This window comes from Melopsittacus undulatus, chromosome 4 (genome assembly GCF_012275295.1).
Source record: "Melopsittacus undulatus isolate bMelUnd1 chromosome 4, bMelUnd1.mat.Z, whole genome shotgun sequence".
Lineage (NCBI taxonomy): Eukaryota > Metazoa > Chordata > Aves > Psittaciformes > Psittaculidae > Melopsittacus > Melopsittacus undulatus.
Window position 1 is genome coordinate 40,612,715 of NC_047530.1, and position 19,985 is coordinate 40,632,699.

The 19,985-nt window shown below is 36.9% G+C and overlaps 1 protein-coding gene across 4 annotated transcripts in view; it reads left to right on the forward strand.

Moving 5' to 3' along the window:
- Positions 1-19,452, forward strand: part of HECTD1 (HECT domain E3 ubiquitin protein ligase 1) — a 56,118-nt gene extending 36,666 nt beyond the window's left edge. For 2 of the 4 annotated variants that reach the window (XM_031049111.2, XM_005149295.4), the window contains exons 24-41: positions 62-898; positions 3,912-4,133; positions 5,846-5,979; positions 7,476-7,632; positions 8,444-8,666; positions 9,338-9,392; positions 9,635-9,817; positions 10,173-10,383; positions 10,465-10,550; positions 11,633-11,760; positions 13,655-13,856; positions 14,000-14,137; positions 14,393-15,000; positions 16,056-16,134; positions 16,243-16,336; positions 16,633-16,783; positions 17,971-18,115; positions 18,495-19,452. In XM_031049111.2, coding sequence (XP_030904971.1) covers positions 62-898; positions 3,912-4,133; positions 5,846-5,979; positions 7,476-7,632; positions 8,444-8,666; positions 9,338-9,392; positions 9,635-9,817; positions 10,173-10,383; positions 10,465-10,550; positions 11,633-11,760; positions 13,655-13,856; positions 14,000-14,137; positions 14,393-15,000; positions 16,056-16,134; positions 16,243-16,336; positions 16,633-16,783; positions 17,971-18,115; positions 18,495-18,632 — 3,791 coding nt within the window. In that variant the 3' untranslated portion in view covers positions 18,633-19,452. The remainder of the gene's footprint in view (positions 1-61; positions 899-3,911; positions 4,134-5,845; positions 5,980-7,475; positions 7,633-8,443; positions 8,667-9,337; positions 9,393-9,634; positions 9,818-10,172; positions 10,384-10,464; positions 10,551-11,632; positions 11,761-13,654; positions 13,857-13,999; positions 14,138-14,392; positions 15,001-16,055; positions 16,135-16,242; positions 16,337-16,632; positions 16,784-17,970; positions 18,116-18,494) is intronic. The other 2 variants (XM_031049112.2, XM_031049113.2) reach the window with 2 other exon arrangements.
- The last annotated feature ends 533 nt before the right edge of the window (positions 19,453-19,985 follow it).

The following is a 19,985-nucleotide window of genomic DNA, read 5'->3' on the forward strand; positions in this document are numbered from 1 at the left end:
ACTGTCTGACACGCTCCTGTCTGCTTTCTGCTGGATCTCACAAACTCCTGTCCCTTTCCAGGCTGGATTGATGTCACCTGGGATGCTGGTGGCTCTAACTCTTACCGTATGGGCGCAGAAGGAAAATTTGACCTCAAGCTTGCACCAGGGTACGACCCTGATTCAGCGGCATCACCCAAACCTGTTTCATCCACTGTTTCAGGCACAACGCAGTCATGGAGCAGCTTGGTGAAAAACAACTGTCCAGACAAGACGACTGCTGCTGCAGGCTCCTCAAGTAGAAAAGGAAGCAGCAGTTCTGTGTGTAGCGTGGCCAGTAGCAGCGACATCAGCTTGGGTTCGACCAAAATGGAGCGGAGATCAGAAAGTGTAATGGAGCAAAATATAGTTTCAGGCACTGACGTCCATGAACCAATTGTTGTTCTGTCGTCCGTTGATAGTGTGCCTCAGGCTGACGTAGGGTCATCTTCCAGTGCAAGCACCAGCACCTTAACAGCGGACATGGGAAACGAAAACGCAGAGAGGAAGTTAGGTCCTGATAACTCAATACGTACTCCTGGGGAGTCCAGTGCTATATCCATGGGAATTGTTAGCGTAAGCTCTCCTGATGTGAGTTCAGTCTCCGAACTGACTAATAAAGAAGCAGCTTCTCAACGACCTCTAAGCTCTTCAGCAAGTAATAGACTCTCAGTCAGTTCTTTGTTGGCTGCTGGGGCACCGATGAGCTCTAGTGCAAGTGTTCCCAATTTATCATCTCGAGAAACCTCTAGTCTGGAGTCATTTGTACGAAGAGTAGCAAACATAGCACGTACCAATGCCACAAACAACATGAATTTAAGCCGAAGTAGCAGTGATAACAATACTAATACTTTGGGAAGAAATGTAATGAGTACTGCAAGTAAGTAACCTATGATTATTTTATTTGAAGCTTTTGTTGGGTTTTTTTTTTACTTACTTTCGTGAGACTTGAAAAAGCTTGAATTCTTCTGGCCCGAAAGAGAATGAACTTAGAGCAGCCTTGACCTTGTATATACCTGTAGAACTCATGAAGAGCTCACAAGAGTTTGTCAGCTGGCAAGTGTTACATTGCCCTGTTATGTCAGATTACAGTGTTATACCCATCAGATAGGTTTATTACGTGTTTAGGAAGAGAGAGACTATGGTTTAGATCAAGAGGCTGGAAGACTAGCAACAGTAGCTAATGTAGAACGCTCTTTCCGATCTGGGTAGATTTTGCATAATTACCATGTATGGGCTTGTTTCTGTTATTTTTCCATTTTTCTCCAAAGAGGCAGTTTGTGCATATTGTGAAGTCTCTGACCTTAAGAGCTAAGAACACAGCAGAAAGAGTAAATTGCAATATGATGAAATTTTAGTAGCTTCCTTCATTCTGTCAGGCTGAATAGCTTGGTGTACTCTAATACTGTGTATGTTTTCTGAAGGTGGTATGATCATTGGGGCTTATATTCAGCAAACTGTTTAGGCATGTTAAGTGTCAGGAAGTTTATAGTTAAAAGTAGTTTAAATGGCATTGTGTACATGCTTTAACATTTGCATGTTTGAAGATCATATATAGGATCAAGGTAATAGGAGGTAAGTTGTTTAAACCTGCTTGTTGAGAGTTCACTCTTCTGAATTTTCAGCATGCTCCCATTAGAGTTGTTACTCAGCTAGCCTTGTTAAGTATTTTGTTCAGTGAGAGTGATAGTATTTTAACCAGAGAGCTGTATTTCATGAGGTAGGCAAGTTAGGAAAGATAAAAGTTGCCTAAGCCAGAAATATGCACACTTAACTCATGTTTTCAGGCTCTTTTAGGATTTTTGTGCTTCCTTATTTTAAAATGTGTGTTTGCTTTTAGCATTTAGAAATGTTTTTGAGTAGTGTTTTCTTTCTTTGTTGGGGAGATTTTTTAGTGTATTCCGATGTTCAAATTGTAATACTGGGGGGCAGGGAATGTTTGCATCTTGGACAGAGGGCACCTTTGCAAAACTTTTCTTACAAAAAGGGAGAAACTTAAGTGTTTTGATATCATACACTGCTGAAGTAGAAATAAGAATGTAGCAAATTAAAAATTGGGTTTAATATTAAAACATAGTTATACTTTAAAATTGTCCCTCATGTTGGAAATATTTTGTATTGTGTTTTATGCAAATATATATTGTTAATGGGAAATTGTGCCCTAAAAAGAAATCAGAGATTAAATTTGAGCAATCTCACTAAAGTTCTACTAGAGCATTGTAAAAAGCTTGGATATTTATTTATTTGTTCTGCCCAAGTTTAAACATCTAACCAACACACCTGCCCCCAATTAGAAAAAGCTGCACTCCATCCCTGCACCCTCTTCAAGTCAAGTCTGAAATCATGATTACAGATGTAAGTTTTGTGGACTTGCTGTAGTGGTTGCATTTAAAGTCATGGGTATTTACCAGGAATTAAGTGGTTTTTAGGGTAGCTAGTTTTGGTATGTTCTTGAATTCTGAGCAAATGAAATGCTTTTTCAAAATGGCTTTCTTCTGTTTATTGTAACAGCAAAGAGTTTACTGTTATTCATTAGAAGTGGGTAGAAGATACAAATACTGAACAAATTATTTTCAAATTCTTAAACAACAAAAGAAGAACCTTATGGTTTGAAAATTTTCATGCTTCCAGAGAGATGAGCGTATTAATAACGTTAAATTTAAATTTCACTCTCTCCCTCCTCATGCACGGAAATAATTTCAAGTGCTATACCTGCTTGGTTCACCTTTGCTGATATTTTGTTTGCGTGTTTGTATTTGCGATCTGTTACTTCCATTTCTAAGAAAAAAAAGTATCTAGCAATCAACAAAAATTGAAACAGTGACAGGCACTGAAGGAAAGAATCTTTGTTGTATCTTTCTTCAAGGGTAGTAACCTTTGCAAACCTTGATAATAATAGTCTGAAATTCAGACGTTATGTTTTTAAGAAAGCAGTGCTTCAGTTTGCATAAGCTGCAATCATTAAAGTGACTTTAAGATTGCAAAAGTTGCATTTGATAGATTTTAGGAAAGATAAATTGAAAAATGTAAGCTTTACTTTTAAGTATAAGGGACCTCAAAAATCTGCACATGCAAATGTGGTTTATCACCTGTGCTTGAAGATAAGCATGAGAAAATGTTTTGAAGATGGGGATGTAAATGTGTAGTTGCACACAGGTAGAACTCATAGTTAGGTACACCACCTGAAATTCTTTCTGTTGAGTTTATACTGAACTTAGTCTGTATCTTCGGTTGTTAAAAATCATTTATTGTGTTTTATACAGTGAATGTGCAGTAGCCTAACTCAGTTGTTGCTTGCTTATTCTGAAAATTACATAAGTAATCCAGCATAAGTAAGGTATTAAGTCACTTGTTTCACAGTACTGCCAACTCAGGCATGTCGCCCATTGTGAGCATATGTGCTGATAGTTGTGAGAGCTGACAAGTCACATCTGCCTTAAGAAATTTAGAAAAATGCCTAAAAATCACAAGTTTCTCATTTGTCATATGTTTTGTTCTGTGTTTACCTGTATAATTTTGATTATTTTGCCGTTTATAGGCCAAGTTATCATTTAGGCTTAAAGACAGACACAGCATCTGGAGTAAAGATTTCAGAAATACTTTCCATATGTTGAAAATGAAGTTACTTCAGATTTACAGTGGGATTTTGGGATTTGTTTAATGAAATTATTTGTTTTAAATGTATGCAAGAGAATATGTTCAGAAGTGGGCATCTGCATTGTAGGTGCACTTATGCACTGGGAAACCCTTCCCCCTTATCTGTTATCCTTTATTGTAACATCTGATAATTTTTCAATTCCAAATATGTTTTTCAACACAGGAGTCATGCATGTAAATTGTACTCTTCAAGTCATCAAATCATTTATTTTATCTTACCGTATCTTTATCTATAGCTTCTCCTCTTATGGGTGCCCAAAGTTTTCCTAATCTGACTACAACTGGTACCACATCAACAGTGACCATGTCTACATCCAGTGTTACTAGCAGCAGCAATGTAGCTACAGCAACTACAGTTTTATCTGTTGGTCAGTCGCTTAGTAATACTCTAACTACTAGCCTAACATCAACATCTAGTGAGAGCGATACAGGTCAGGAGGCAGAATATTCTTTATATGGTAAGTTTCATTTTTAAATGAATGTAAGCAGACTTCCCATTAATTATTTTTTCTTTTCTCCCATTGTTATGACCTTCTCATGTAGTAGTTTATTTACTGAAAAGTATTTGAAAGTTGAGCTGTCCATATGTTACTAGTTCTGTAAGGCACTAAGTAAAATAGTGTTAACATTAGTAGTATCTTTTTGTTTTCAGGTCTTTTTTTTTCATCTGTTTCTATCCCATGTTATTATTTCTGGTATAGTTTATTTAGGCACTTAAACTTTTCCTTAAGTAAGTTTAGTATCTGATGCAGTTTGCATTAAGAACCTGTAATAAAAATGAAAATGTTATTTCTTATTGTGTTGTATAGGCTATGTGCTCAGTCTGAGGTATCTTTTGTTACTTGGTGATGGGAAAGCATCTGCCATTAGGCACATTATACACTTAAAATAGTATGAGGTTCCAGGTACCTCAACATTATAATATTAATTGCAAAAATTGGAAAGACCACAAAAATTAAAATGGCACAGAGGATGGAATTATCCAGACAAACCAAAACAAAATCCAGAGTTATGTGAGCACTAATCTCTAGAAACAGACACTGGGACAAGAGTGGTTTGCAGGATGTTAATACTGTGAAAAGTTAACAAGGAGGATAATATCTAGGAATCAAGTTGGTGAAATGAAGTCAGGAAAGACCTGGGCTAGGTGCTGGAAAATGCTTTCTAATGTAAAATCTATTGGATTGTGACATGTTCCTGTAAGAAAAGATACTGGATTTGCTTAACATTTGGTTGTTGTCTATTTTGTTGCCTATTGAAATTGCTTGAAAAAAGATCTGGTAATTTCAATGGGTATTGGAAATAAGCTGCTTGGAGGTGGTCTGCGTATGCCATCTTCCTTTATTCTTTTAATTAACTGTCATTTGACATTTTGATTAAGTAACAACTCTTAAAATATATCATAAACAGCTGTTTATCAATAGTTACCTTAAAGTTTCTGTTGGGGTGCTGGCAAAAATTCAGAGGGTGTCTTGGTGTTACAGTTAATTTATGTGTGTATAGATAGATGTAAAAGTTCAAAGAGTCCTCCCTGTCCACCGTGGACTGCTATGAACTTCTTTTCTGGTTTTGGGGGGTGGTCTTGTTTTCAGTCTTAGTAGTAGATGGAGAAACTGAACTGTGTATCTGTCTTCAGCTTCTTGTTACAGAAACTAATTAGCAGTTGAAACTTTTAAAATATCAATCTTAAATATTTATTCTATATGTCCTTTACATTGCAATTTGAGGTCTGAGCCATACATCTTTAGTGGAAATTATATTGCTAGCCTGTTTTTTTAAATTAATTAGGCATAGACTCAGCATACGTGTATGTATCATTTCTTTGCAATGTTTTGTAACTTTAAATAAGTGTAGCTATAGAATGTTTGATATAAGCAAATGAGATAATGATCACTCTGCTGATCACTCTGCTGATCACTCTTAATTATACAAATGTTAAGTGCTTTGTTAATGATGCTGTTGACTAGACCCCTGAACTTTATTAGGTGTGTGCTCTTATCACAGTTTTTAATATTACTGTGCCATAAGCAATGTTTTAGTTCTTTTCTTGTTTAAGTGAGACTTGTTTTCTCATTCTTCCCAATACTCCTTTAAGTTTCAAAATTTTGCTTTAAGAGTTATTCTTGGCTTCTGTTCCTTCCATATGTTAATATATATATATGTGTTATAGATTTTCTTGATAGCTGCCGAGCTAGTACTCTGTTGGCAGAGTTAGATGATGATGAGGATCTACCTGAACCGGATGAAGAAGATGATGAAAATGAAGATGATAACCAAGATGATCAAGAATATGAGGAAGTTATGGTACAGTATAGTTAGCATAGATGATAACTTTATCTCTTTAACATCTTAAAAGCAGCAGAGGAACAAGTTAGCAGACAGTAGAAATGATGGGTTACTAGTTCACTGCCTCATGAAATTGTTCAACTTTGTGGGTAGGCCACTGAATTTTGTGCTGGTACGGTTCTGGGATGTGTTTAACTGCAGGCTGGTGTGGAGCAAACTAATAATTTAAGTAGGCAGAGAAAATAATTTTTTTGGGGGGGTGGATGGGCAGGAAGGAGAAGCCAAAGCCCAGCAAATTAGGGTTAGTCTATATGGGTCTTAGCTGCATTATTGTGAGTTCTGCTTTTCATTTGGTGGTTTTGTTAGTGTTACGAATAATGCTGGGTCTTCTACCACCACTGAGGTTATCAGAATGGATATTATAAGGTCTAAGAGGAAAAAAACTTCACTGATGATAATATAATGCTTGTTACATAAATATAAATATTGTTTTATGGAATTATAGAAACTTCATCTTGTAATCAATATGCAAACTTTCAGTAATTGGAACCAAAAGATCTAGTATTTCAATCTACTGTGATTATGCTTTTAATAGAAGCTCAAGTACATTACTGAATACTTAGTTATTTCATCTTCTGCAAAAAGATATAAAGTTAGGAATGGAAAAGTCAATGCTACTTAAGTGGGTCTGCAGTGTAAACAATAACCTTTGTTTGCAGATTGTTGATTACTTTTCAGAAATTACTAAAAGAAGTTAATATTGTTCATGGGAAGAAGCAGAAATAGCTGCATTAATCTTTACTTAAGATTCCACAGCACAGATTGGCTCTGGAAAAGAAAATTTTCCTTTCTTGGGTTCCAGTCCTGTTCCCTCTGATATACTATATAATTCTTCTCAGTGAGGAGTTGAACAGATTAAAAGGTTGTTGTAGAAAAGTCATAAGCAATCAACACTTGCTAAAGCTTTTTGAAAATCAGATATCTTCCCACCATTATAATTCCAGTATTTCATTATTTGACTTAGTCTTTGGATAAAATTTGTATACATTATATATCTGTATATATACATATACATTTAAAACAAAAAAACAAACCCAACCCTTTTTGTCTTGAGAAAAAATAACGTACTTATTTTGATACCATTGATTTATTTGAACCTTTGATATTCCAGAGTTTGTGGAATATATAAAACACGTGCACCAAGTTTGCTGGTCTGTAATACTCTGTATTTCCCTGAGTTCTGATACTTCAGAGAAAGTTTCATTCTATCCAGAAATTGTAAATACACCTGTTGTCAGGTTAGCCCATTTGTGTTGATTTCTGTATGTCTGGTTTTGATAGTTCTCTTGATTCCAGCTTGACCAGTTAAATGGAACTAATACTGTTACATGCCAGCTTTGATACCCGTTGTGCCAATTTTGGTTTACATGACTGCTGTATTCCCCAACTTCAAAATTTTTGAGCAAATGATTGTTTGTAGCAGAATCTAATAAACTGCTACTTCTCTTTGTTAGGAAGAGGAGGAGTATGAAACCAAAGGAGGCCGTAGAAGAACATGGGATGATGATTATGTACTGAAAAGGCAGTTTTCTGCTCTGGTTCCTGCTTTTGATCCAAGACCTGGTCGTACTAATGTTCAACAGACAACTGACCTAGAAATCCCTCCACCAGGTATGCTGACAAGACATTTGTAGTATTTGATCTGGTTTTGGTATGGAGACTTACTGTTAAGGGCCCAGCTCTGGGGATCCTTTCACTATTACAACATGCTATTTTGGCTGTGTGGCTTTTCTCTGAATTGAGAGTGTCATCTACCTCCAGGTTCCAGCATTATTGAAGGAAAAGTAAATTAAAGTGCAGTGTAAAATAAGTGTACTTATGAATTTAACTTGGATTAGTGATAAATCTCTTGTGTTTGGTTCCACCTGCAGGAAGTAAATCTGTGTGTTGAGCTACCCAGAATTGCTTTGATTGAGGAGGGTTTGCTGAAATAGTGCAAATCAGAGGCAAGGAGAAAGCTAATACAATAATTGAGCGGTCTGTATGACCAGCAGCACAGCACCTTGCTCCTTAGTTTGGCAGTGTGGCTGTAGTCAGTGTTCATTACAGAAAGGAATACATAGGTTCAGCTTATCTGGAGATGCTCAGCATTTCATTTTGGTGAACAGAAAGGAGTTGATACAATAGGAAGGTACTGTGTGCGGGAAGAATGTACGTGTTGTGATAATATTAAAGGGGATCTTATCAAGACATAAGGATCACTAGAGATACCAGAAATTCCTGTAGCTTTACTCACACAAAGTGCTGCAGTTATAGCCCCTAGATACAGTTCATCGTTAAAACTGAGTATTGTTTCTTTGACAGGTGTGCAAGAAGTCTTCACACTACCTTAGTTTGAGCCACTTTATTAATGTTTAAGCCACCTTGTCATACGCTATACATTTTCGTATTAATGGTTTCTCAAATTATTTTTCCCATGCAGGTACACCTCATTCAGAGCTCTTGGAAGAGGTTGAGTGCATGCCTTCACCGCGTTTAGCACTTACCTTGAAAGTTTCAGGCCTTGGGACAACTCGAGAAGTAGAACTGCCCCTAACAAACTTTCGATCGACCATCTTTTACTATGTACAGAAATTGTTACAGCTCTCCTGTAATGGCAATGTGAAATCTGACAAACTTAGACGTATTTGGGAGCCAACATACACGTAAGCTCACAAGTTGGTTATTCTGTGTAGAGAATAGTGTGATGAATTAGGAAACAGGTGTGAAACAATGTTAATTTTTTTTCTTCCTCCTCTGAAGGAAGTAATGTTTTAGAATCACTGTTTCTTGTATTTATGGCAGGATGTTCTAAGTGATTTTAACGCTAGTGCTGTGACTCTAGATATTCAGCAGTGCTCATGAGATGCACCTCTTCTGAGTTGCGTTGTGTCAAAAATTATGTGCTGTATCAAAACTGGGTTTTAGTTAAAAATCAGGAGAAATAATTGTAAATGTGTGTATCTCTGAAGTTATAATACATATCAAACTACACTAGGACTTCAGCGTTTCAAAGGGTTAGTATGTATGTAATGAAGAACCTCAAGTTGGTATGGGAAATTGCACAGTGAAGGTTGTTTGATTAGTTGAGCCTCAGTTAAGGAAACATAAATTATACATTGCAAGATAGACATCAACATCATGAAGATGAAACATGAGTTTAAAAACTTTGCCCTACCAGGCGTCCCAGATGTTCTTTGCAGTGACAAGCAGCTGCTATCACTGTTCTACTTCATGTTATCTGAACGTCATTGGTGTTTTAAAGTCAGTGTGTAACTTCAGAATTTAAAGGATGTGCTACGAATATGAAATACTAACTGATTGTTTTGATATCTAGAATCATGTACAGAGAAATGAAGGATTCTGATAAAGAGAAAGAAAGTGGAAAAATGGTAAGACTTACTTCTGTGACCTCGTGTATGTTTTTGTGGCTGTTTAAACCAAAAGCGAAACAAATCTTATTGCAGTTTTGAAATGCTACATTAAAAAAACTAACAGTTGTCAGTTACTTAAAGGATATGAGTGAGTATATCTGTAAATGCATGCTCCTTTAAAAAAGATGGTGTGTAATGCATGTGAAATCGGAAGGACTTTACAACCAGGAAAACCCAACATGTGGTGGTTCCTGTTGTAGGGTTGCTGGTCAGTAGAGCATGTGGAGCAGTACCTTGGCACTGACGAATTACCAAAGAATGACTTGATAACCTACCTGCAGAAGAATGCAGACTCAGCTTTCCTGCGCCACTGGAAATTAACCGGCACTAATAAAAGTATTAGGAAAAACAGAAATTGTTCCCAGCTCATAGCTGCATACAAGGTATATGTCTGCATCCAAACTTTTTTTGTTATGAACGGCTGTGTGCTTTGTTTTGCAGCTTTAAAGATTCTTGTGGAGGAGGAATATGCCATGGATAGGGCAGTTGAATGTTCACATGCCAATATCAAATTTAGGTTTTGCTGCCTTTTTTTTTTTTTTTAGTATCTTTTGTTAAATTTAGTTGTGCTCGAATGCATTTGTATCGTGATTTGAACCACCCACAATTTAACTTAAGTGTTGAGGTTAAATGCAGTAACCACCCTGATTTTTCAAATCATTAATTTGGAGTGCACAGTCATAAAGATAGTAACACAGGCAGTTTTCATTCCTAACAATTCTTTTTTTTTTTTCCCAGGATTTTTGTGAACATGGATCAAAATCTGGATTAAATCAAGGGGCCATGTCTACTTTTCAAAATTCCGATATCCTTAGTTTGGCAAAGGAACAACCTCAGGCCAAAGCTGGCAGTGGGCAGAACTCCTGTGGAGTAGAAGATGTTCTGCAGTTACTTCGCATTTTGTATATAGTTGCCAGTGACCCGTACGCAGCACGAACTTCTCAAGAAGGTAAGTCAGTTATCTGGCAAAGCTTCTTAAGTGCTTTAATGAAAGCAAAATAAAGGAAAAAATGTCTTGATTTATTTTCAGAAGGAGATGAGCATCCTCAGTTTAACTTTCCACCAGATGAATTCACAAGCAAAAAAATTACTACAAAGATTCTGCAACAGATTGAGGTATTACATTAATGTATTATGGACAATCCATGTATTTAATACCATTTTTAAGATCCTGTTACACTCTTCCTTTGTTCAAAATTGTTAGCTTCTTTGCTGTTTTGACTTTGAATTGTTTCATATGATACTTCCTTATGTTTTGGATGTGTTAGCAAATCTAGACTAGTCTGAAAAAGAAAACCCAAGCATGCCAAGAAGAATCGTGTGATAGAATTGCATCTTTTTGTTAGGAAAAAATGTTTGGCTTTTTTTCTGCACCAGACATCAGTGTTTACAATGTAGTAGCTGTTTGTCTGCCTGATGGCATTGTAACAAAGGCAGTTAATTGTATTAGGGTTCAGACATCTTATTGTTTATACATTCCACATAAAGCTTGCAAAATAGAATTTAAAAAATATATTAGTACCAGGTCAGCTAGATGCATTAAAAGGAGAACTTCTGTAGTGGAACTACTTTGAGATTTGGGTTGCTTTTTGGTTTTGTTCTTGTTTTTTTTAATTACAGTGAAGTTGCTCTAATTATTCATTGAAAAACAGGTTCAGTGTTTTGTGTTCTTTTAAAGGTTGTTCAGGCACCCTGAATATGTTCATGGTAATACTTCCTGCAATCTTTTCTTGTTGTGTTTTAGAAGAGACTATAGTGATATTTCAGTGGGGATCATCTTTACTACCAGAAAGCTTCTTTTGTGTCTTCTGGTTTTGAGGAAGTAGTATCTAATCAGTTTTGGGCAAAACTCAGAAGTAATTCTCTCCAGGTACTTGTCTACTTGGATCTTCCCACAGTGCTATGAGTAGTACATATCCCAGAGATTTACTACAGCTTTTAGTGTCTTTGTGCCAAACCACCACTGTGTCCACTTTTGAGTCTAGAAACTTTGTGAACTTCTCATTCATAGCATTTGAAAGGAAAACCAGAAAAAGTGGCTGTTGCTGAGAAAAATCTCAGCACAGGTGACCCCAGTACTTGGGTGTATGGGGTGTCTATGTACTTGCAAAATTGTTGGGACAATCTGAATCTAATATTAGAAATACTTCTATCTTTTTATTGTTTTGGGTTTTTTTTTTCCTTCCATTAAACTACAGGAGCCCTTGGCACTCGCAAGTGGTGCTTTGCCAGACTGGTGTGAACAGCTAACAAGCAAGTGTCCTTTCCTAATTCCATTTGAAACAAGACAGTTGTACTTCACATGCACAGCATTTGGAGCATCAAGGTAAAAAAAATAAAAGTGATTTAAAAAGAAACAACCCTGCTTTTTTAATTTTTTTTTTTTACAAAATATAATAGTTTTTAAATTGCTGATTCACAGAAGGCCCTTACCCCAACAAGATAAATTTTGCTTGCCAAATGTAAAGTATTTTAGGTAGTAGAAAAGGGCATAAGATGGAAAACTTCAGAAAGGCTTTTGGACACTTGAAACAATTTTTGTTCATTGTGGTAGAGGTTTATGATAACAAGCCTGCCTTCTGTTTGATATTCTTCAGGAAATTCCTCTGAAAAAACTTCATTCTTCAACTTTAAGGTGAAGAATTCCTGGTGGACCTCTAGTTAGATTGTCCTGTTGGACAGTTATTTGACTGGATTGGTCATTGTATATAGAACTAAAAAACCAAAATGGAAAACATTCTGAAAATAAATGTGAATTAACTATTTTTTTGAAAGCTTATATCAAGGCATATGTCTTATTTTTATAGTTCCTGCAATGGTTTGGTGATTATTTGTTTTGGTTCATTTATTTCTCATTCACTAAAATCTTAACAAAATAAATAAAATCTAACAAGAAGAGATGCCTTTTCAAAAGTTACTATTAGCATGATGAAACTATAACAAACCCAGACCTTTACAACATTTAAGGGTACCCTCGAAAGTGTTTTATTACCTAGGAATCCCTAATATTTTTAGTGCAGCAGTGATTATCTTGAGAATATGTAGACAGTGTAAACCTTTTTGCCAGGTGACTTTTAGAAGAATTAAGAAGGAAGAAATATTTTTTGTGGGTTTTCTTGCCTGGTTTTGGTAGTTTGTTTTCCAAAGAGGAAGAAGTTTGTAGACATTGAGTTGCAAAAATTACTGTTGTGTCTAATTCACATTAGAAACATCTCATGAAGAGTGTAAAAAAAGGTATTTAAAGTGAATGAAAGGAGAAGAAAAGTTACTGTCTTGCAAAACATCAGTTTAAATCTTAATATGGAAATATTTAACTTCTATAGAAAACTGGTCCTGAAAACTGGGCCATGTGTGGTGGCTTTTCTTTTGAGAAAAGGTAATGTTTTAGAAAAACTGTGTTTTAAAGAGATCCCTCAGGAAACATTGCATAGTATTTACTTGGTAAGTAGAGCTTTCTTAAGCTCTTAAAATACTGGAAATAGTTTCTCTTATACCCATAGAGCTCCTATACCCATAGAGCTCTTATACCCATAGAGCTCCTATAGAGTATATGGGTGTGTAGTCTCTATCTGTCGTGTCACTTCACCGGCCCTGGAAAACAACAAACAGATGATAGTTTATTGCTGCATGGGTGACAATGCATACAAGAATTTCAAACTTTGACTTCACATAAGTACTGCTATTAGAGGCAGCTCTTCCTCTTTCACCACTATGGGTCTGTTTGTGTGTGACTGCACTTCAGCTTTGGTTCTGTGTTTCTCTAGTGTGCAGTCTGGCTGTAAAACTTGGTCAGTATCAGTGGGGTGATGTACAACTGCCTTGCACTATATAATGGAAGTTGTCATAAGCTTTTGTAAATAGTTTTGAGCATCTGTGATTAAAAAGTACTGCAGTAAATGCTGCCCTCAGTTTATTCCACTGTAATTTGAAAACTAGTTCTAATCAAGAATTGTACATGTTTTCTTTGGTGCCATCTAGTACATCACAAGTTATGGCTGGCCCTTCATAGCAATTAAAATTATTTAGTTTTCTGAGCTCAGAAAATGCAAAGCATCTCACATCTGGGCATTCCAGAGGTTTCAGAGAAACACTTCAATATATAACTTATATATTGAGGGAGGAGTAATTAATACTTAAGAAGGTAACTTAGTGGCCACTTTCAAGATTCCAGGCTGGTAGACATCCAAGTTTTAAACACCTTGATTTTGTTTTTTTTCCAGAGCAATTGTATGGCTACAGAACAGGCGTGAAGCCACTGTTGAACGGACAAGGACCACAAGTACAGTGCGACGTGATGATCCAGGAGAATTCAGAGTTGGACGCCTCAAACATGAGAGAGTGAAAGTTCCGCGAGGTGAATCCTTGATGGAATGGGCAGAAAATGTCATGCAGATTCATGCAGACAGAAAATCTGTTCTAGAGGTAAAGCATATCTACCTAGCAGAGCGAGGCTAGATAGCTATTTCTAATGTACTGGCCAGGATATTAAATGTTCTGTTCCATAACTGATACTGACAGTTTCACCAGGTTTTTCTTTATTATTAACCTTCCTTATATATTTCTAGGTGGAGTTTTTAGGGGAGGAAGGAACAGGCCTGGGTCCTACGTTGGAATTTTACGCCTTGGTGGCAGCAGAATTTCAGAGGACAGATCTGGGAGCTTGGCTTTGTGATGATGATTTTCCAGATGATGAGTCTCGACAGGTATATTTCAGTTTGCATTTCAAACTGAGTACTTGTGTAAAAGAAAAATTATATAGGTATACAGGAAGGGAAGAACACATGATCAGTGAGCAGCTATTCATCATGGTCAAGAGTGACCACTCTGCTCCACAGCTTGCATTCTTACCAGTTCTATTTTTAAGGGAGAAGTAGGGTATAATAAGTTAAAGAGCACAGACAGGTAATTAAGTTCACCTTTAACAATATTGACTTTCTTGTGTGTGTCTCTTAAATCAGGTTGATATTGGTGGTGGATTGAAACCCCCTGGTTACTATGTACAGAGATCGTGTGGACTCTTCACAGCACCGTTCCCACAAGATAGTGATGAACTTGAAAGAATAACCAAACTCTTCCATTTCCTTGGGATTTTCTTGGCTAAATGCATTCAGGACAATAGACTTGTGGATTTACCCATTTCCAAGCCTTTTTTTAAACTCATGTGTATGGGGGACATTAAAAGTAACATGAGTAAGTTGATATATGAATCACGGGGTGACAGAGACTTGCACTGTACTGAAAGTCAGTCGGAGGCTTCTACAGAAGAAGGGCATGATTCCTTGTCAGTGGGAAGTTTGGAAGAAGACTCCAAATCAGAATTTATTCTTGATCCACCAAAACCTAAGCCTCCTGCATGGTTTAATGGAATTTTAACATGGGAAGACTTTGAATTAGTAAATCCACATAGAGCTAGGTTTCTAAAAGAAATTAAGGACCTTGCAATTAAAAGGCGTCAAATTTTAAGCAACAAAAGCCTGTCAGAAGATGAAAAGAACACAAAACTACAGGAATTAATGCTAAAGAATCCATCAGGTTCCGGGCCTCCACTTAGTATAGAGGATTTGGGGTAAGAATTTTCATATTTATTTATAAATATGCAAACATGTTGTGTTAGAGACAAATGTTGTCAGCACGTATAATTAAAAATGAAGATATCTTCATTTTAAATAGTATCATGGCAAGAGGGAATCATTAGAGATGCAGCAAAATCCAGTTTACCATCTGTAGCTATATTCTTGTTCCTTAGCTTGAGGATTTTTTATTCTCACTTGCTCAGTTTCCTAATTTTTAAACTTAAATGTGGCTGCCCTGCAGTGCCATATGACTCTAGAAGCACACCTGTAAAGACCTTTGGAAAACCAAATTGCTGATTTCTTTGCTATGATAACTACTGAAATTTATCAAGGTTTTTGGAGAACTTTTAAAGAGAACAGATTGAAATTGCAGCTTGTGTTAATCAGGCATGCAATGCAGTGCTTGAATCCACGTTAAACAGAATGTGCTAACTTTTACGAGACATTAAAGACATAGAAGTGCCCATGCCTGTGTAAACTCATGCCAGGATGTGCTCTTTTGTAGTTCTAATTATTTTATTTCTTTTAACAACAGAGTTTTTCTACCATTAATATTACAGGTTATTTGTTAAAATCGTGTTGTGCCACAAGGATTGCGTAGAGTTCAGTAGTAGCCCTATGGCTTTGTGGGCTTCAGCATGCCTGGTACAGAAAGAAAGCAAGTAGTACCTCTGGAAGGCCTAAGTGCCTGGTGTGGCTTTGTAACTGTTAGTGCTGGACATTAATGTAAAGGATTTCTTAAGTTTGTTAACAGAGTTAAACAGTTTAAGCAGTTTGAAGCTGACAGTGTAAAGATACCAAACTCTACGGGATTTTCAGTGGTTGTCAAATCCAAAGAGTGGGAGAATGCACACAGATTTGTGACGTGTATTATCTGTGTAGTCCATCACTAATTGTTGTTCTGTACTGTGGTACCACTGTTCATGTATGTAGAAAATGATCCACAAACAGTGGTTTGAAATGTAGCAAGATGCTTTTGGGGGTGTGGGGCACCGTTTATAAATCTGTGGACTTGTTTGCAATTAGTAACTCTCTTTGTATTTTGAAGTCTAAATTTTCAGTTTTGCCCTTCATCCAAAGTGTATGGGTTTACAGCTGTGGATCTCAAGCCAGGTGGTGAAGATGAGGTAAGGAAACAACCTACCTTTGCAATTTAAACAGCAGTTAGGTTTTTACGGTCTTAGCAGTAACTGATGAAGGTGAATTCTTACGGTGTTGGTATATTGTCTTTGCAGACTGTAACAATGGATAATGCAGAGGAATATGTAGACCTCATGTTTGACTTCTGCATGCATACTGGTATACAGAAACAGATGGAGGCTTTCAGAGGTAATTTTAAATATGGCAGAATGTGTACATGATGTTCAGGGTGTGCTGGTTGAAAGTGGTATCATAGAATGGCTTTCAAAAACAAATGTTTAAATTTAGAATGCAATACATAAGGTATTAATTTCATAATACTTTGCATGAGTTAGGCCATTTTTGATCTTGAAGAGGTTTCATTTACCTTAATTAAGAAACTGTTCATTGATACTGGTTTGATTAAAATATAATTGAAATGCTGACATTATTTTATAAACTTTCTTTTGCCTTATGTTTGTAACTTTATCTTGTGTAAATTAAAGATGGTTTCAATAGAGTCTTTCCAATGGAGAAGCTAAGTTCCTTCAGCCATGAAGAAGTTCAGATGATTCTTTGTGGAAATCAATCACCTTCTTGGGCAGCTGAGGATATCATCAATTACACTGAACCTAAACTGGGATATACACGAGACAGGTACTTACATTCTGATTTTTAAATACTCGCTAAAAGGCATGTTAATTGACAAAATGTCCAGAATGTTCATTAGATAAAGACACCAAATTGGATGGGATTGGTGTTCACTGAAGAGCAAGTGATTGTCTAAAACTGCATAAAATAACCATGTATGTTACAACAGATAGGTCATGTTGGAAGGTACTTGGTTTTGTGATGAGAGGGGATAAAGAAAGTTACAATATTAAAATGTGAAGTAGTGGAAATATAACAGCAGGTAACTAATACGGGCTAGTAAAAATAGCACTTCAGAGTTCTTCTTTCATTTTTGCTGGTGCTTATAATTTCTTTTCTGTTGGATATAGTTGTTGTCTCCTTATATCTTTCTCTTCAAGTGTAATAAAAATGAAAATGTACTATGTAGGCAACAAATGTACTGGCCTCTGGTTATCAGAAGGTGGTTGTGATATTTTTGGGTTTGTTGCGTTTGGGTTTTGGTTTTTTTTTGCTGCTTATTATGTTTGGTAGCAATATGAACTACTTCTGGAACTGTGGTAGTATAAGGATGCTGAAGGATCCTTACCAGTCTAAGATGTTGCGTGGAGCGATTACTCTATTGACCCTGCCCTGCATACAAAGATGCAACTGAGATTACAGTGCCTGATACCTGAGGGTGTGTTTCAGCAGGCTCTGCTTTCCTCGTGCCCTCTTCTGCCCACTCACTCCCAGGGCTGGTATAGATGAAAGGATTTCCTAAAGAGCTATTGTAGTCTTTAACAGGCTAGAAATGAAATCACACTGTGGTGGCTTGACTCTGGCTAGATGCCAGGTGTCCACTGAAGCTGTTCTGTCATCACCCTCCTCAACTAGATGGGGCAGAGAAAATGTAACCAAAGGCTTGTGGGTTGAGATAAGGACAGGGAATGATCATTCATCAATTATCATTATGGGCAAAACAGACTTGGAAATTAGTTTAATTTATTGTCAATCATAATAAGATAATTGCATTTCTCAGTGTAATACACAGCAAAGAGATTAAAGAGGTATTTTTATGGGATTTATTCTTAACTCAGTACCGAACAGGCACTGGAATCTTCCAGTGACTGCTTAGGCATGACTAAAGAGCACAATTGTACTGCCTCTAAGACAAGGGAAACTGAAAAAACCTCACATATAATATTGTCACAACTCTTTTAATCTGTTTTAAGCCCCGGATTCCTTCGGTTTGTGCGAGTCCTGTGTGGTATGTCTTCGGATGAGAGGAAAGCTTTTCTCCAGTTCACCACTGGTTGTTCAACACTCCCTCCAGGAGGACTGGCGAACCTCCATCCCCGACTCACTGTTGTACGCAAGGTACGGCAGCTGTAGGCTGCCCTTCAGACCACTGATCCTGACTTCAGATCACTGATCCTGTGAATTGCTGCATTAAGAAATAATGCTGATGATTTTTCATTTTGGTTGCTTTTTTTTCTTTTGTTTTTTTAATTTCTGATGCTATGCTCAGCTTTCAGTCCTAACCTCTGAGGTCTCCTCTCTGACTTTGAATAGAAAAGAATTAACATACATACAAAGTAAATATAAGTTGGCTTGCAGCTTTCCTGATGCTGCTGTTTGTTGACAACTGCTAATATGTATGTGGTAAATGCCATGAATTAGAGGACTTTACCACTTTTAACATCCACATTGAGTACAGAGAACAACTGCAATGAGAAATGTTCTTTCTTTTCCTCAGGTTGATGCTACAGATGCAAGTTACCCATCTGTGAATACATGTGTGCATTACCTGAAGCTGCCTGAGTATTCTTCTGAGGAGATTATGAGAGAGCGCCTGCTAGCTGCTACAATGGAGAAAGGCTTCCACCTCAACTGAGCCACTGACTGCAATACGGGACATGAGAAAGTGTTTTTTGATACTAGTGAAGCCTCTTGTGTTTGTGTGCAAAAAAATACGATCTCCACGCTGTGCTCTGATGAGACTTGCCTTTTTTTTCACCTGTGAGGCTTTAGGACATGTGGAATAAGTTTGTTAGCTGCTAATGACAAAATAAATCCTTGTAACTACACAGCCAGCAAGAAATTGGCACAGAACACTGTGTGATGCTTCAAGGGCTTGCACAACTGGAAATTGAGGTGGTTCTGTTTGACTGTTCCAAAGAACAGATCATGAGATTTTCAGTGTTCACTGATACAAATTTCTAACAGTGTATTTGTGTAAAGTTTGTCATTTAATACCTTGTACACTACAGTTGCCATCACTGATCCCTGTTTTGCTGGCTTTAAGCTAACTGGTCAGAAACTTGCTTCCTTAAAACTTAGAATTAATGGGCATCTCCAGCCTTTCCTTTTTTAATGGTGCCTGCACTATTGGAGTATTTTAGTGGGTTTTTTGCATATAATGCACAACATTTTTTATTTTATTTTTTTCCTTTAAAGTGGGAATATATTTTGACTTCTCAAAGGCCCTGCTACAAAGATCAAATCCTTAAGTGTGTCTGTGCAGCTCAACAATAAAGCTATTAAGAAACACTGGTTCCTCATGCAAGACACACTTAAAGCAAGTTTTACTTTTGGTTGTATTTTCTTTGTATATTATAAACATTTATTTAACTTGTTGCAGTTTGAAGTTTAAGGAAAACCCACCCAATGTGTAAGCTCAAAAGTAATCATTAAAATGTTTGCAACATATAAAACTGTCTCCTCTGAGTACTTCATTAATACTACTTGTGTTATTAAATCGTTGTACACGTTCTGAACAACATGCCATACATTTTACAAGGCTTAAATGAGCTACATGGCAGTAACTGATCTCATCACCTTGTCTCTTTTTACACAGAGATGACGTTTTACACAGTCCACCTCTTTAGGAGCTGAGCTGGCAGTGAGAACATGTGTGTAGCTCTCTTGGAGCTCTTCAGTAGGCCACTGTGTCCTGAGCTTGAAGTTACCCGTTGCGTTGGAATAAAAATGGGGTCAGGTGATACAGCTGATGTAGCTGCACTTGAGATGGAGCGCCTGCCCTGCCTTGATTTCAGCACGTGGTAGGTATTTAGTGGTAAAAAGTTGGTTTACAGTAAGATAAAGCAAGATCCTAATGTATCTTTGAAGATATGTAAGTGCTTGATACCAGGAAAGAAAATCTCTTGGTTTAGTTGAGCCTGTGTGGCAAGTTTTGTTCAGTGTCAGTTCTCTTTAGTAACAATCTTTTCTTGGACCGCTGCTCAGG